The sequence below is a fragment of the Anabas testudineus genome, chromosome 12 (assembly GCF_900324465.2).
Source record: "Anabas testudineus chromosome 12, fAnaTes1.2, whole genome shotgun sequence".
NCBI classification, from domain to species: Eukaryota; Metazoa; Chordata; class Actinopteri; order Anabantiformes; family Anabantidae; genus Anabas; species Anabas testudineus.
In genome coordinates, this window is record NC_046621.1 from 16,141,055 (window position 1) to 16,158,308 (window position 17,254).

The window sequence follows — 17,254 nt, forward strand, 5'->3', positions numbered from 1 at the left end:
GCAAAAATGCTCCTGAGGTAAATACTATGAGCTGTGTCAGCGGGTGCGTGCGCGTGTGTGTGTGAGATACGTCACCTCAGACTCATTACAGCAGAACACATCAGAGACTCTGTAGAAATCTGGATCCAAGTCAGGAATGGCTGGTGCTGGGTTGAATATTGTCTTTACTGTAAGAAGAAACCAGACTGTAATCCATTTTATTGACCAGAGAGTCAAATATTTATTCACCTTCATTCATCAACAACAGTTAAAAATATATAATTGTCCTCAATAATACACCCAGTTACGCTCTTTAGCTTGCTTTTAAAAGGACGCAACGTTGGCAATGAGTGACACATTTTACAATTGTGTGATATTTCTTTTCCATTTGCTAAGCTTCACTGTCAAGCGAGGACTGGCACTGCCTTAATTAAACTTTCAATGGGAACAAAGGCCAGTGGGCTACCGCTGGGGTATGCTCTCACAGGCAAAGCTCAAGTGGATAAGCTTCTATAAAAAGAGACCCTTTTTGAACGATTAAATTAGCTTTCCACAGAAAAGAACACTGGAGGAGAACCGGCCTCACATCCTGTACGCTGTAACCCCTGCAGTTCCAGAATTGCATGTTTGTGTGTGTGTGTGTGTGTGTGTGTGTGTGAGAGATTCAACGTGAGGTATAGAACCCCACATGTGTGTGTCAGTGTGTGGGTGAGATTAGTTGTGACCCTTTCTGCGTGTTAAGGAGCGCAGCGCAGGGAGAGAGAGCAAGAGTGTTTGTCAGAAGTAATCCTCTGTACGTGTTGCACATCACTGTCTTATGCATATTCAGGAGCAGAGAGCATTAATGCATCTAATACCATGATTTCTGTGTATGTGTGAGGATAAGCCCAGCTTGACGAAGCGATTTATTCTGATATCTCTGTGTACAAAATAAAGCCTCATGCAAGTGTGTGTGTGTGTGAGTGAGTGTGAGAGAAGGGAAATATATGTTCAGCGATGGTGACATCAAAGTCTGTTTTGCAAAAGTGTGTGCCTAGTTGCTGTGTGTGTGTGTGTGTGTGTGTGTGTGTTTGCGTGGGCACATAAGAGAGCATCTGCGTGGGTTTGCGCAGGGCTTTGGCCACCTGGCGCTTTGAGGTGGATGCTGGGCTGCTCGCGAGTAAAAGTGGAAATAATGTCTCCCTCTCAGCTTTTGCAGCACACACACTGTACTGGACGTGTACCCACGTGAGCCAAGGCCGTGTCACAAGAAAGTGGCACTGGGCTCGGCCTGACTCTTCATCTTCTTCTTCTCTCTCTCCCTCTCTCTGTCTCTCTGTTTCCATCACTTTGGTTTCCAAGTAAAGTGCAACATCTCTGTAAGCGATGCCTCAGTTTTGCATGAAAGCAAGCATCCTGGCATTGAAATTCTTTCTCTGCTCATCATTTATAGTATAAAGCAACTTTACAAACAAGACGTGATCCTATAACGCTCACAGAAAATATTAATTCCACTTGTGTGGTCATGTTTCCTGCACCTTCTAATGTAAAACTATATGACAGAAAAAAGGTGCAGAGGCTCTCAGTACACTTTAGTATAGAACAGGTCGTCAGTCTCTGAGCTGAAGTTCAAGCACAACTAATTTATGATGCAACACAAAAATCCCAACAATAAGAGTAGGTCAACCTCTGAAAGGCTCAAAAGGAATAAAAAGTTTTTGGAGTGACTTATTTTGTTCTTCACTGCCTTGTTATACACTAATAATACACTATCTTGAATCTCAATCAAATGCATCTACTTATTCCCCCTAGGATTAATGGGTTTTCCCACTGTACTGCTTACTTTTACAACTCTTTGCTCCAGGAGTCTTCTGCAGCACACGTGGGTATCGAATGTGACGGCAATTAAATGCAACAATGTGCCTGATTATGCTGTTAATTGAAGTAATTGTCATAGGATATGTGGAGTGCCTTGCTTGAATTAACACAGCCATCAGTCACACCATCAAGTGAAACACTAACCACGTACTGCATTCCAAGATCTAATAGTGAAGGTATCACTAAATCAGAAAAAGACTCATGCTGCAGCCTTAGTCAGACTATTGTCAATCATATTATTTGTAGTCATATACAGAGCATGTAGGAAGTATTATGTTGTCTTTCACTATCTGCCATCTGCGGTGTGACCACAGTGTTTGCATCACTTCAGCACTGATGTCAAATGCATAGGCCCAGTGCTCATGGAGTATACATGCAATGAGAGTGCTGAGGATGGTAGCTGATCAATATGCACACAAGAGCAGCTTGTGTGAAATCCCTAATGCACTGATGCAAGAAGGAATCTGCCTCTCTGATGCAAGGAGCTGCTACTGTAGACGTCACATGAGCCAGAGTGTTGGTTTCAGGTTGCTTTGTTTTGCTCTCCAGGTGTTAGTGAAACCACACACACACACACACACTCGCAGCTGCTGGGACAGATGTGGTAAATCTGGGATGTATCCATACTGAGTCATGTCTGGCAGGAGAGAGTGTGTGCGTGTGTGTCATGACTCTGGGCTTTTTTTTTTTTTTTTTTTTGTTGTTGTTGCCTGGAGGTTCAAAGTCTGGTATAAAAGTAAGGAAAAAAATACTGCAGTTTGTTGCTGTGGTCAATTTAGGAGGAAAGGTGGATGGAAAATAAGGGCAGAGGAAAAACAGAGTAGGACAGAGATCACTCTCACGTGCACGCACATGCACCCCCCCTCCCCAACATTCACACACACACACACACCCACACACACACAAAAGAAATGAGTCATCAGTGACTATGTGAAAGGGCTTTAAGAGGCTCTAATTGCATCTGGTGAGAAATATAAAAGCGGCTTCTTGCTCAGACAAGAAAGAAGGGGATGAAGATGGGGTGAAGACGGAAGGAGAAACTACACAACTCCTACCATTTCCTCAGTTGTTAGAATTGATTAAATTCCATTAACTTCTATATTATATATGTGTATATATATATATATATATATATATATATATATATATATACATATATATTGTCTTTCCTCTGCAATAATTACACACAAGGAGAATAAGCTCTTCTTGATAGGTTATTTTGACAAGTGTTTCTGAGAGCTGGCATCCTGAGTATGTGTGGCTTGATGGTGACATTTGCGTAATTTGAGCGGCGCTTCACCCCCGCGTCATTAAATCCTCGCTGCCAAACCCATTAACACCCATTCTCTCCAGAGAATTCCATTTACGCAACACTTTGGTGCGGCAACGTTGAGGAGGCATCGTTGCCAGGCATCTCTGCTCGCCTTGCCTCTCTCCTGGCGCCACATGCCGAGCCTAATCCCGCGGTATGGTCGACATGGAGAGGAACTGGGTTCGGAGTGTGGCGCTGTTCGAGGCCATCTGGGTATCCCATCTGTAACACGGTGATGGCAACGACTCTTTCGTTCTGGCATCCTGTAGCGAGAGATTACCAGGCGTCAGGCCCTGATGACAGGGGCGAGAGTCTCCCCAGACGTCTGAAATGACGCGGGAACTTCTAATAATAGGATGCTGTTAAAAATTATTAGCTCAGTAACCTGGTTATCATAAAAAGGTGGCGAGAGGAAGGTAAGGAGAGGGACAAAATCTAAATAGGACGTTGGTTATGCAGGACTATAAGAATTCTGTTGGCCTTTACATATGTGTGTGCACAACATGGTGCTAGATGTAGAGTATGAGCAGCAGGCACACAACAAATACACTTGAAAATATTACATTGTCCACTTCTCACACTGACACTTGATAAAGTGATTCAAGTCAGTGGGAAGCCGCTCTCAAAAGTGGGATACAAACTAAAAAAACATCATGCATGCTTTATTTAAAGAGATCTACTCATGCTCTGCTGTTTTGTTCTACAAAATGACATTATCAAACTATCAAAGACAGACTCTTTAAACAAAAGATAACAAACAGACAAAATCTATTTTGATTTACAGGGCAGGTTTCACTGCATTAGCTAGTACTAGCAAACTTGACAGCAGGCCAAGAGCAGTAGCAGTAGAATGTACTGAATTGAGCAAGTGTGTCTTTTACTGCTCGAGTCGTAGTATTTGTAAGATGTTTCTTAATGCTGCTCGGAACTACATTCAAACTGGGACACTCCTACTTTTGATTACGAAATGCTTAACACGAAAGGCTTGATAGGTGGCTGTAAAAAGTTTGTGATTTGTACTCTCACAAAAAATAAAGAAATAAATTGATTCCAGTAGTTTGCCAACAACAACAACAAAGAAAATTCAATTCATACCTAAAACAACACATTGTTTCCTCCTCAGTTATTTTGGTCAGAATTGTTATACGACAGTATGGGTGGGTTCGGGTAGAGCAGCTCCCCTGGCCAAAAAATGGGCTCAATGGGCTCATGCAAGAGGATTAAGACAGAAGCAATGTATACAGTCATATTTTGGCGAAAAATATCCAGGCTTGGAACATACTGGGCACACAGATGGCCAGTAGTGAAGTGGATTACATTTTAGAAGTGGTTTGGGAAGTTTCTATGGACACTGATACTGTTTAGACACATTTTCTTTCCTCATTCACTACAAGGATTCTTTTGAACAAACATAAAACAAATGAATTATGATGCAGTTTGGGGTTTGTTTAGAAGATAAAGAACATAAATGCTGTATATTTCAAATGTGATCATTCATCATCAACCAGTGTTCTGTAACTCCTCCACTGTATATGTGAATAAATATCTTTATTTTTTGACAGTAAAACAAAAGGACTCGTTGAACCTTTAAAGACCAAAGTAACCACAGCTGGTGAAAATAAACAGTTTCTGGAATGCAAATGAACCACCTGTCCTATATTACATAAGCAGTTATTATCATTTTTGAACATTTCTATTTCATTTTTATAAAAACTGAAGACTTTCCGACTTCAGGAGGACCTGCAAATGAACACGCTGTCACACACAGTAGAGAGACACTCACTGACCTCTGTTCTCCTGAGCCATGCGTAGTGCCTGCAATGATGTCTGGGGACTGATCTCCAGCTGGCACACCATCACTTTTGTGTGACTGATGGCTGGAAGAACTTTCTGCAGCTCCTCGCTGTCCAGCAGCATGTTGGCACCAGCCACGATCACAATAGCATTTTCACCTGCCCGTGGACACCAAAAGAGAGGAGAGACGTGTGAAGACGGCATAGCCAAAGTAAAAACACTGCAAGACTCTCAAGTCCATAATTTAGGTCAAACTGGGGGTATGTGATGTCAAATGTGGAGATAAGATACGAGTTTAAGAGTACTGGTTTGCACAGTGACACAGGTGACTCAAACTACAACAACAAAATCACTGTCATTTTAAAATGTGCTGCCAATAAACCAATTTAAACTTATATTCAATTAAACTGTGACTTTCAAGTGAACCGTAATGTTTTGTTATGTAACTCAGTAAGAAATAGTGTTTGACTTGTTTTTTTTAATGGCTATACACATTTAATTTTAATGACTCTTGCATGTAAAATAGAATGTGAATATTGTGTTATGGGTCATTATTATATAATTACACTGTTAACTGCACAATACAGTATGATGACAAATAATATGAGGACATACTTTGTTGGCTTTAAATGCTCAAAAAGTGACGCAAATCACAAAGGGCATGTAATACATCACCTTACTGTATTTGCTGTGAAAAAAACTTGAATTGCAGCATACTGAAACCTGTGGATACTCAGCACGGTTTGGTGCACTTAAGCATTTGTCTATGTGAGTGTGTATCCGGTGATTACAGTCACTTGAGCAGTGGTGAGTCAATGGAAGCACTGAATGCATGGGCTTGCCGTGCATGTGTATGTGTGTAGCAGGGAGAAAGAGCACACATGCTCTCTTGGTTTTGTGTGCATGAGACCATTTCTACAACTCAGAGAGCTTTTAGGACCTCAGCAGGGTAGTATAGGCTATCGGAAAGAGCATTTACCTGCATTGTTAACAATGATGGAGGCAGCTCCCGTGGCTGAGCTAAAAGTCTGTCCTACAAAACCTGAGAAAGAGAGGAAAGATTAAAGGAACAAAAGAGTTCGAAAGCATCCATTATTTGTCTTTTCTGCATAAAGTAATCTGTTGCTGTTCTTCTTGACAGAGTTTTATCCAACACACCTCTGGAAACCAAAATGTCAGAATAGTAACCTCTGCTAATTCCTTGAAGTGCATTTGGTTCCACTTACAGTTTTTTGGCTTTGAGGAGACAGGCCACATACATCTGGAGCCTGCACTGAGCTCAACTTCCAAAAGGAAACTTCATTTTTAACAATTCCAAATGGTTTAACAATTGTTGGCTATAACAATAGAGAAACCTTCCAGTATACCCAAAAGCCTTACTAAAAAGAATCAACAAAATGTAGACTAAAAAAAAAAAAAACACTGCTCTGAAGGTGAACTTTTTGCCATGCACCTTGGAAATGGAAACCAATTTGGCATGCAAAGCAAAAAAACACATCTTACCTGTGTGTACACCATTGTCCTTGAAATTCTGGATGTAATTGTCTCCAAAGAAGTCTTTACCAACCTAGAAAAGATTGAAGGCAAAACGATTACAACAAAGAGAGTGTCAAGCGGGGTCAGACTTGGTTAGCGGCAACTTTTGAAAAGTGGTATACTCAAATCTCAGTTGAGTTGGATTTTCGTGTGCCCTGCCAGCATACTGGCATGGTGCCGCCGCCGAAAATGTGCAAAAACGAACACACAAAGTCAACAAACGCACACACGTGCAAACACACGACCAGCTGCGCCAAGCCTTGAAGACACGATAACCCCGCCTTTACGCCTCTTCATGCCCACCTCGCTTTCGTTTTCTTTCCCTCCTTCCCCTCTTCCAATGATCCGCACTGGGATGTCCACATCTGTAGCTACTTTGGGTTGTGGAAGAGGTCCCCACCTTGCCCTGAGGCGCATACTTGGAACCCACGCTTTCCAAAAAACGTGCCAAAACGCGGGCACTTCTAGCTGCCTGTGATAGTGGATTGGACTGGTATTGGCTGCTTGGCCCCATTCTCTTTGAAGAGCGGCCTTCAGTCTTGGATGTTTTTGACAAGCCCGGATGTCTATTTTTGGGTTCTCCCCATGCCCGGAGAGCTCCTCCCGCACTGGGTAGTTATCGATCGGGCCTCTTTGTTCTGACAGAGGTGGGGCTTTGGTGCTTTAGTGCTCAGGTTGAAAGGCCACACTAAGCTTACTGGTTGGGGACTCGGGGTTGTATGGTATGGGAATAGGGTTGTTTGAAGGCGCGTAAGCGTAGGTGGGCGTATGCATGCGGTATGGTATTGATCAAGAGAAAATGAGACATTCAGAGTTGATGTGGTGAAATGACGGAGGTGTGATCGAAGCTATAGGTTAGTGGACTGTGGCAGCTGATGTCTGATTATGTGGACTGAGTAAGATGTAGATGAACCAAAGGTTGGACAAGAGACATGCACATATTTATACGATACCAAAGTAACACACAGTAACACAAACTTATACAAAACAGTAGCAGTGTATGGCTGAAAACGTGATTGCAGTACCCTACCTTGCACACCATTGCAGTTTTGGCCCCCAGTCTGGCTGCCTGGATGCACTGGTTGGCGCCTTTTCCTCCAAAGCCAATGAAGAACTTGTGACCATGGATTGTTTCCCCTGCTTTGGGTAGTCTTGGTGCTTGACTGAGGACAAAAAATACACAAACAGGACAGACTTTAAGGAGTACACTACAAGCTCACAAAATTAACCTAATGGGATTTAGGTAACAGAGTTGACAGATTCTTTTCCGTTAAGGAATGCTTTGCTTGGATTTTAAATTTTGCTTTACTATTTTTATCTCAAGAGTCTCTTCACAACACCCTAAAAGTTTGGCGATGTTCAATCAAACTTTTTTTTTTTGGCCTTGTGAGTTTTCTACATGTAAATGTGAAGACAACCCTTCATGGCCAAATTCTTCCCCGGTTAAACAATTTATTTATCACTGGAAAATGTGCCACAACGGGATATTGTGGAGTCTGAATTATATTTTTTGGTCATATGAAGGTCTTTCACAGAAAGGTCCAATAAAATGCAAACACTGCCAGAGCGGGCATGGGAACATTTTCCCCTGTCCTGTTTTCTGTACTTTTATACACACACACACACACAAAAAACAGAACATGGAGTCACAAAGTGCTTCATCTAAAAAGTACTCCAGTTATTTTAGCTAGTCATTCAGTTAAATATACCCATGTAAGCGTATTCAGGTTTGCAAATGATGCAACTAGCAAAAGCCGTAGATGTCTCAACATGACACTAGGAGCACCAGTAATGCCTGACTCATCAAGGTTAGGTACTGTACAGTCCTGCCCTCCCCTTAAGGTTGATATGCCACAGGTGGGTGCCCTCAGGAGGAGCTGTCTGATCCCTCATTCCTCCAATCACAGAGCAAGAGTGGGTGGTGAATAAGATGGGGGAGAGACAACAGACAGCTTCTTACTGTCCGTCAGGATGCTGTGGTTTGGCCCCAGGCCAGCGCTGCCCAGAGCCAAAGGGTTTGTGGATGGCAAAATGTTGTCATAAACTTGTTTTTCACCCTGTTGTTGCTCTGTTTTAGTGCTTGTGTGTGTGCGAGGGAGCGTGTTTGTGGCAGGTGTGCCATTACAGTAAGTTCACTCAATCCCAGGATTTATGATAAATGCTGCTGTTTTTGCACCGGCGTGTGAAAACACTAAAATGCCCAAAGCTATATAACAGGATGTCAGGTCAGTGAGGCTGAAATGTGCTGAGAAGGAAACAGAACAAAGGTCGAACTCATGTACACGCACAAATTACCAACTGTATTCTACTTCTTGCTACAGACGTCTTACAAAATATCTGCCACCTGTGTCACCGCGGTGTGACCTTTGCTTTGAAGTAGAACACATACATTAACCCCTACCCCTTAATTCCTTGGTTATTTTTTTAGTTCACCTAATAACAAATACCCAAATTTAATTAGCAGTAGCTCTTGGAAAGGGTTAAAATATTGTATTATTATTTAACGGTTTTAGTGATCCTTGGGAAAATAGTTGTTAGACAGCTGCACATAAATGCTGGTGCTACTACGGGGTATCTTGTCCAAAGACACTTTTTGGACAAGATTGATTGACTGATTTGAGGTTAGAAGGAACCAGGAATTGAACCACCAATCATTCAGACATTCACAATACATTGTTCACGAAATGTCTACTTTGATAGAGTAGCAGCCCGCCCTGGGCATACCCCAAATTTCATTCAATGTATTCAATATCCATGACAAAAAAGAGAGATCTCAATAACACAAGTATGTGAACCTTTTGAAGTTTTGGGGTTTTCTGCATTAATTTGTCATAAAATATGACAAATCTTGAAGTTGGCCCTGATGGAGCAAAGCAGGCCCAAGTCATGATGTTTCCTCCACCATACTTGTTTTCACGATGGTATGCAGTGACCTTTTTATGCCAGATGTAGTGTTGTGTGTTCTTTCCAAGTAGTTCAATATAGGTTCATCAGTGCACAAACCATTTGGCCAATACTGCAGTGTCAATGTGCGAAACTTCAGGTATGAAGTAATGTTCTTTTTAGTAAGCAGCAGCTTCCTTCGCGGTGTCCTGTCATAGACACTCTGCTTGTTCAGTGTTTTACCTACTGTAGACTAATGTTATCCATTTCCAATGATGCCTTCAAACCTTTGGCTGTCTGTCAGGTTGTTTTTTTTACCTCATTGATGAGCTTGATGTTTGTTCTACTCTTGGGGTCATATTGACTGACCACCCACATCTTGGTAGTGTAGCCACATCACATTCAAATACTTCTTGCCCTTCTATAGAGGTAAATTTGATTACCACTAGCAGCTGGGTGGCTAAGCTTAGACTGGAAACTGAGTGAAACAACTAGCTTGGTGTTGCTAAAAAATAACAAAAACACTAACAGCTAACAGCTGGCCTGTTTAATAAGTCACATTGAAATCAATGACAAAAAAATAAACAATATTTAAACTTGGCGATGTCGAAAAAAAAGACATAATCAGGCTAATATTCCACGAAACTGCATGATTTCTTTACGTTTAAGATATTTAGAAGTAAGCAATGCCAAGCTAGCTGTTTTCTCTTTTCCGCTTCTGCGCTAAGCTAGGCTAACTGACTGCCAAAAATAGTTTGGAAATTAGTATAAAAAACATGAGAATGATACTGACCCTCTAGTCCATCTGGTGCAAGGAAAGCAAGTAAACGAGTGTCAAAATATTCCTGTAACAGTGTGAATCTTTTACTTACAGTTGTTTGGCCTCCCCGATACGCACACTCACTTACTCAGATAGCAAAGTATCCTATTTGTTTGTTGTTACTCTCAACTACAACTTCCGGGCTTTGACATTCTGCTTTACAAGGCTGTTTCCACAAACAGACAATAAAGTATAATTTCGGTGAAATAAGATATAAGATCTCTTTTTTTTTCCCATTTCTAAAATTCCACTTCTAGTGAATGATGGGAAGTTGAAGAAAAGATGTGTTCAGGAGCAACACCGTAATTCTGTGCGAGGGGGGTTTTTGAGAAACAGTAAATCTGACTCAACAAGCACCTGTCTACTCACAGCTTAACTATGCTATTGTCGCCTAAAGGGATACAATTAAAAAAAAAAAAAAAAAAAACAGAGACAGGACACAGTTTTAGGTTTGTTTAAGCTGTAAACCTATAAAATATGCTATGCTAAGATGAGCTAATTAGCGAGGCTTACTGTGTGGTTCTACCTTTACTTTCAATGGAGGGAAATAAGAATTTGATTTATCTTCTCACGGGGCACTAAGTGTATTATAAAGCTTCCTGTGTGTTGGACTAGTTCTTTATTTGCTGTAGGTAATAAAGTTAGTAACACAGACTTTTTGTCAGGTGTGGAGCCTTAAAAGGAATCACATATAAAAAGAAGAAGCATTTATCTACGTCCTTCCTACACAGGTCAAGGTCAAAAGCAACCACTATTCTGCTTTAATTTACTATTTTATAAAAAACACAGGAAATAGATTTGTTGAGCGTCATCGACAATGCTGACATTTGAATGCTCCCAACCACAATTCTCATATACAGAAAATTGTGAGAAATGAAGAGCACAACCTTTATAAAGTATACATTATTATTATTATTATTATTGTCAATAATATCAATAAAAAAATAAAATAAAAAAGTCAACATACAGTTTTAACATAATGACTCCACATTTGGCCGAGAGCCACGTGAAGCCGGATAACTGGCAGGTAAGATAAACAGATTTCCAAATTCTTAAATAAACCCACCCACGCCTCTTCATGCCCACAGAGACACTCGGCTATTGTTGTCTGTGGTGAGTGCACCAAACAAACAGGGCAGTTATGTGCTAAAGTGCAGCCTCAGTGCGTTTTCTCCCACGGAACCGAAAAGGCCAAAGCAGGTGTTCAGTGACGTGAAGTGTTTGCTCCGAGGCTGACTCCTGTTTCCCGCTCCTCCGTCTCTATTAAAGTCGCTCCTCAGCTGCTGGTGAGCAGCGAAGGGGGGGAAGCAGACGTGCGCGGAAAAACAAACAAAACCGCTGTTCTGCAAAGTTTGAACTGTGGAGCGCGTCGTTTCAGGTCACACAGAGGCAGCTCGAGCTTTTACTTCCATTAAAAAAAAAACAACCCAAAAATGCAATGCCCAAACGATAGGTGTGGATACTGCACGGTCGCACTAAACAGGAATTTAATTTAAGTGTGACAACCTTCAGCTCACATTAAGTCTGTCAAGCCCATGAACCATTGAGAGGCTTTTTTGTCCTCATATTGTCTGTTCTTTTTCTCATCCACTAAACCAGAACAAGGTAAAGGGACCTAGAAAATAACAGAGCAAAGGCAGCATACCTTCCACAGAAACCGTGAGCTGCTCTGCTAATAAGAGGTGCAGTGTCAGGGAAGGACGTGGGCGTTTATTTTCGTGTGGTCTGACCATTTGCTGGAGCCATGTGCATGTTGCTGTTTTTCACCCTGTGGTCAGAAACAGCCTATATCAGGGGATATAATAAGCCACTTAGCACCCTATTCAGTGTCTGAATTGGTTGGTGCTCACGGAAACATCACAGCTTTGTTTCAATCTTCTTTTTTATGTGCACATAAAAAAGATTAAAAATATTTTATGGTATAGAAGAATTCCAATGAGGAACAAAAATAAACAGTTTAAAAGACTTTAGAAAATAAGCAACACTGTTCTATAATAGATCATGCGTCAGCTAATTACCTTTTAACTGTTTTCCAACTTATTATGTATGTAAAATTATTAAAAAAGAAGCAACTTGATGGTGAAAATTAATCACCATCAGGTGAATAATGCAGCATGTGATGTTATGAAGAGGTAGCACTTCATTTTGGGGACACAACACTGGGATCCACTGCACTAAAACCTAGAAAAAAGCTGGTAACCTCTATTTTCACTACTTATTGATGAACTAATTCCCTTTTAATGAACTGATGAAGCATTCGGTCCACTTTCAGAAAGTGTTAATGTGATTTCATAAGGCGACACAGTTACAAGTGTCGCCTGGATTTGTGAGTGTCTCTGAATTAAGACCATTCAAATCAAAGCATTAAATGAAGGTGTGATTACTGTGCATTAATAACAATCCTGTGAGTAAGAGAAGTGTCTCCACTCAGCAGGCTGCGGCAGTAGGGGGCACTGTATGGCTCTTAGAGTGGGTGAAAAGCCTGAGCAGAGCTGCTCCTCCTCTCTCCACTGCAGATAGTAGATCATTAAACAAAACCTTTTACTACCAAACTACATGCTGTAAAACAGCGGCTCCACAGCCCGACAGCCACATTTCTAACAAATCACTACAGAGATCTGTGTTACACTGGGTGTTCGTATGGCAAGACAGTAGCAGAAAACGACAGAACGCCAGTGTTTGTGCGTGTGTGTGTGTGTGTGTGTGTGTGTGTGTGTGTGTACGCTTCCCATCAATCAGTTGTACTGCCACCCAACACTGGCTGTTCAAGACAACTGGATTTCTAACTTCAAAGCCATGCATAACACTTTGAAAGGCTACGAATGTATTCCAACACCCCCACACCCCCTCCTCCTCCACACACACACACACACACACACACACACACTCTTCAAAAACAGGCTATTTCCCGTTAGCTTATTAGGGTCTTAATTGACAACTCCTGCCCTTCAAAGCAGAAAGTCACTCGTTGAATTGCTAATGAGCAACAAAATAAATACTTGCCCCCCCCCCCCCCCCCCCCCCACACCAAAAAAACCCAGTAGAAGCGAACATATGTTTTTTATAAATGTGGACTTTGATAATTGTGGAACAGTTCGAGCAACAGCGAAAATATGACAACTTGAAGGGGAGCATGCACTCGCAAAAATACCATAAAAATCTTTTCGACAACAGCACAAACTATTGTTTTTGTCCAGATTGCTATTTGCTGGCACCAAGTTGACAATTTTTACCAGATTTCACATAAAAAAATATAATACAACTTGTATTTAAAAAAAAAAAAAAACTGTCATAACTGTTTTCAACTAACCGGCCGTGCTGTAGTTGATGACTAATGCTTTGTGGGAAGGAAACCTATTTGGCTTCACAAACCTCACCACGTATGAACATGATGCAATGCCGGCACTTTAGTAAAGAGTGATTCTACCAGATCATCTTTGCTCTTTTGGATATATGAGTCGTATTAACGTAGGTTTATCACATCTGCACCATTTGTCAACGGCTAGATGAACTTTTGGTTTATGTCCAGAAAAAAAAAGTTGGGTTATTAGAACAAGTGCAGAATCCAGCAGCATTATCTAACTTTAGACCACTTCCTCTATTCCTGTGTAGACAGAACAGTACAGTCCATTTCAAGCCATGATGGAAAACACCCATCAGTCCATATGCCACATTTTTTCCGCACAGCTTACATGTCAGAATAAGATCGCTGAAGGAAAAAAGGTGGTAGTTAATAATAATAAAGGGAAACAAGACAGCCTACGCTTCTTAGTTATTGTTGCCATGTTTGTTGTGCTTGCTTGTTCATGTCATGCAGTTTAAAATGACAAACCCATTTAACTCTTGACATATAGTCATTTCTGAAACACTGACTTCAAACCGAGGTGCAGAAATACAGGTTTCTCATTTTTTGGCATTTAGATCATCAGTGATAATCAGTGATCAGTTTAGATCGGTGTTTCTTTAGATCCACCGTGACCAGCTTGCATCACAGTACAGTACAGTACTATTTCATGCTGACATGTCACGGCAAGTACTGCAGCGACATTAGCGGAGCATGCTAAAAGCTGCAAAGATTCCACTAGAGCAGATGACCACACTATTTATACACTTTTGCTTGTGTGTTTTTTGGTCTTGGAAATGTTAAGGGGAAAAAAATAAATAAAATCCCCTTTGAACACTCTTTAAATGGCGAGTATCACTCGACCGCTACATGCACACCACTTTACAATGTGCAGAAGTCCACATTTTGACAAGTTGTGCTTTAGGCTCTGATTGGACGATCGCAGTTTGGAGCAAAGAGTCAACTGTGGAAAAACTTAATTTGTTAAAACTGTGTTATTTTTTGCATTTCTGGGTTGTGAGCTTACACATGGAGCATGAGTGGGGCTAATGACTTCTCACTACACATTATGGCCTTGTTTGGAGCTGGGATCTATGGCCTTGTTTGGACTCTGACTTCTCCTTTTTGGACTGTTTTCATTTGCTTATTTCAAATATTTGTATAGGCACAGATAAAAGATAAAATCAAATGCAGCATGCAGCATTAACGCTTTAGCATTTCTGAAATACATGCCTTAATATAGAAATGAAAAGCTGCCTGTTAATGTCCCCATGTGCTTCCTGTTGGACCCACCTGAGGAAGCAGAGGAGTTTCCTGAAGCTAGATGTAACTGTAGAGATTCTGTACTAAGTTACCTCATTAAATATATGTTGATTTATGCTTATGTTGGGAAACACAAATAGTAATGACACAACTTACATTACTTGTAAGGAGTGATTGAATAGATAAGGTTAAGTAAGGGCTACATTTACTCACCTCACCAAGTCAGTCATACAGGAGCCAACCACCATCACATCAAATGCCTCTTCAGTCATGATCTGATTAAGACAAATGCTTGGGTTATTTCTAACGTAGCAACACTCATTTCTGCACATGACATAATATCTTTAAGGTGCTGGATTTAAATTAGATGTTGATGACTTAGGAGGTTCTTGAATATCTCAACATTTCCCCATGATTTCCGTTTAACTCCTTTTCATAAACAAGGACAACATCTATGGTAAAGCAGTCCCTTAGGGAGTCTTTCAGGCAAGAAATATGTGAACTTGTTTGCCAACAACCTCCAAACAAAAATCACTTGATATTATTTATCTCCCACATTAGCATGAGCTTGACTGAGTCGAGGAAGAAGGTAAAAATAGAGCATTCATTGCTGTCTAAGTTGGACAGGTTCCAATCTTATTGGGGGTGGAGGGGGTATTTCAATGCAACACCACGTGAACGCACCGCAGCCCAAGACAGTCTTTAATTAATTCAATCCTCGGCTTGTATCAGAGCTAATGCTAGCGTGTTAATCTCTTCAAATCTCTTCCTAGGCAGTGGAAGACTTGGAAAGCCTGGCCGCTGGCTGTAGGGAGGCTCAATTCTCTCTCCCACATCTCTCAGCATATTGTCTTCCCTCTGCAGGCATGAAAAGCCTCCATGTCTCCACTGCAGGAGAATATTATGAGATCTGCCTCATCCGACCACTTGAAACAGCAGGGGACCCACCTATAATTCTCTATCGCTTGTTGAATCTGAAGCTAAATTATCATACGGCAGCTGACCCATCTAAAGAAGTGTTTGTACATACAGAACAGCTTAGTGTCAAATGAGTTTAACCATTTACTCATTAACCGTAGCTTAACAAAAGGTTGCACTCGGCCTCAGGCAAAACACTGTATGTGCCAGATGAATGAAAAAAGAGATGATATAAATGTTGACACAGTTTGGGAGTAATACAACAGCGGGTTCAACTATTTAGACTCAGTTGAAAGCAAAATCCAAATTAAAATCTTGTTGGAACTGTTTTAAATAATGTCTAAGAGGCATATTTTGCCTAATTCTGGTTAAACAGTCAGGACTTAACTGGAAAATTAATGTTATTACAATGACATGACCATTTATGTTTAAAAAATTCTTTAGTTTAGATAACGACTATAATCACCAAAATACTATTTTCATTCCGACGCCCACCCTCGAAAAACACACACTTAGTTTGTAAAAGGCTCTTTTTTATTTCCAGTGTCATATTTTCCTATTTAAGAAGGCTCAGATGAAAACTAAACTGTTGCTGAATGTTAAACTAATAAGACAACCTCTTACGTCATGAATTAGGCCTATTATGGTTGGATGATAACCAAATAAACATATTTTACTGTTACTGTTTCTACTGGATACTTTCCTGACTTATTCTGAATCACCCCCACCAAGGTGGAATTTCCCAGTCGTGAATCATTTCAGCTGTTCACTTTATAAACACTGGTCTTACCATTGCTGACATGCTGACATACTTTTTTATTTCTTTGTCCTCATTTCTTATTGTCATTAAAATTTCTGGTAGCAATGTAGGAAAATCCAATGTGCAACACAATACAATGCGATCCATTAACTTTTCTGTAAACAGGAAAGAAGAGAACAAAATAATGGAATAAAATGGAACTGTAACAATACCCGTGCAGGTTAGAGAAAAAAGGCATTAACGTTTAGGAACTTTTATGTACTCAAAATATATATTTGCATATAAGCATAGTTGTACACTGTAATACAAACAATGTGCCTTATGCATTGAAGAAATATTCAATTGTGAATCAAGTGCTGTGAGAATAAGTCCTAACACTTTAGCACTTCTGGTTCTATTGTCCCAGAGTCAATGTTTGTTTTTTTTATGTTTTCTGCTGGATGCCTGAAATAAGGTCTGTGATTAAAATCACGTCAAGAGATTTTCATGCTTAAAATGAGTCAGTAAATACTCCACCTCGTGATTTTATTAGAGCTTTGTCTTACAAGGCGATTTCTAACAAGAAGAAGATGAAACTACGATCAATGGTTAAATCTGATAAAATGATTGGCTTTATTATTGCTACTCTAAACCACCAAAAAAAATGGGAAAAGTGATATCTGTAGCAAGAAAATTTTTTTCTATATCACTTCATTAGTCATAAAAGATGTCGTCAAAGCACGTTATCTCATTTGGAGAAATGCTCAGGTACACGGTCCACAGCAAATAAGACAGACTTTACCAGACTTC

General features: G+C 40.6%; 1 protein-coding gene across 1 annotated transcript in view; it reads right to left on the minus strand.

Moving 5' to 3' along the window:
• rbks (ribokinase) overlaps positions 1 to 17,254 on the minus strand; it is a 32,735-nt gene that overhangs the window by 14,384 nt on the left and 1,097 nt on the right. Inside the window, exons 2-7 of the mRNA XM_026356000.1 lie at positions 15,001 to 15,062; positions 7,509 to 7,641; positions 6,446 to 6,509; positions 5,922 to 5,984; positions 4,936 to 5,100; positions 76 to 167 (exon numbers count right to left, since the gene is read on the minus strand). Of these exons, the coding sequence (XP_026211785.1) occupies positions 76 to 167; positions 4,936 to 5,100; positions 5,922 to 5,984; positions 6,446 to 6,509; positions 7,509 to 7,641; positions 15,001 to 15,059 (576 nt within the window). The 5' untranslated portion in view covers positions 15,060 to 15,062. The remainder of the gene's footprint in view (positions 1 to 75; positions 168 to 4,935; positions 5,101 to 5,921; positions 5,985 to 6,445; positions 6,510 to 7,508; positions 7,642 to 15,000; positions 15,063 to 17,254) is intronic.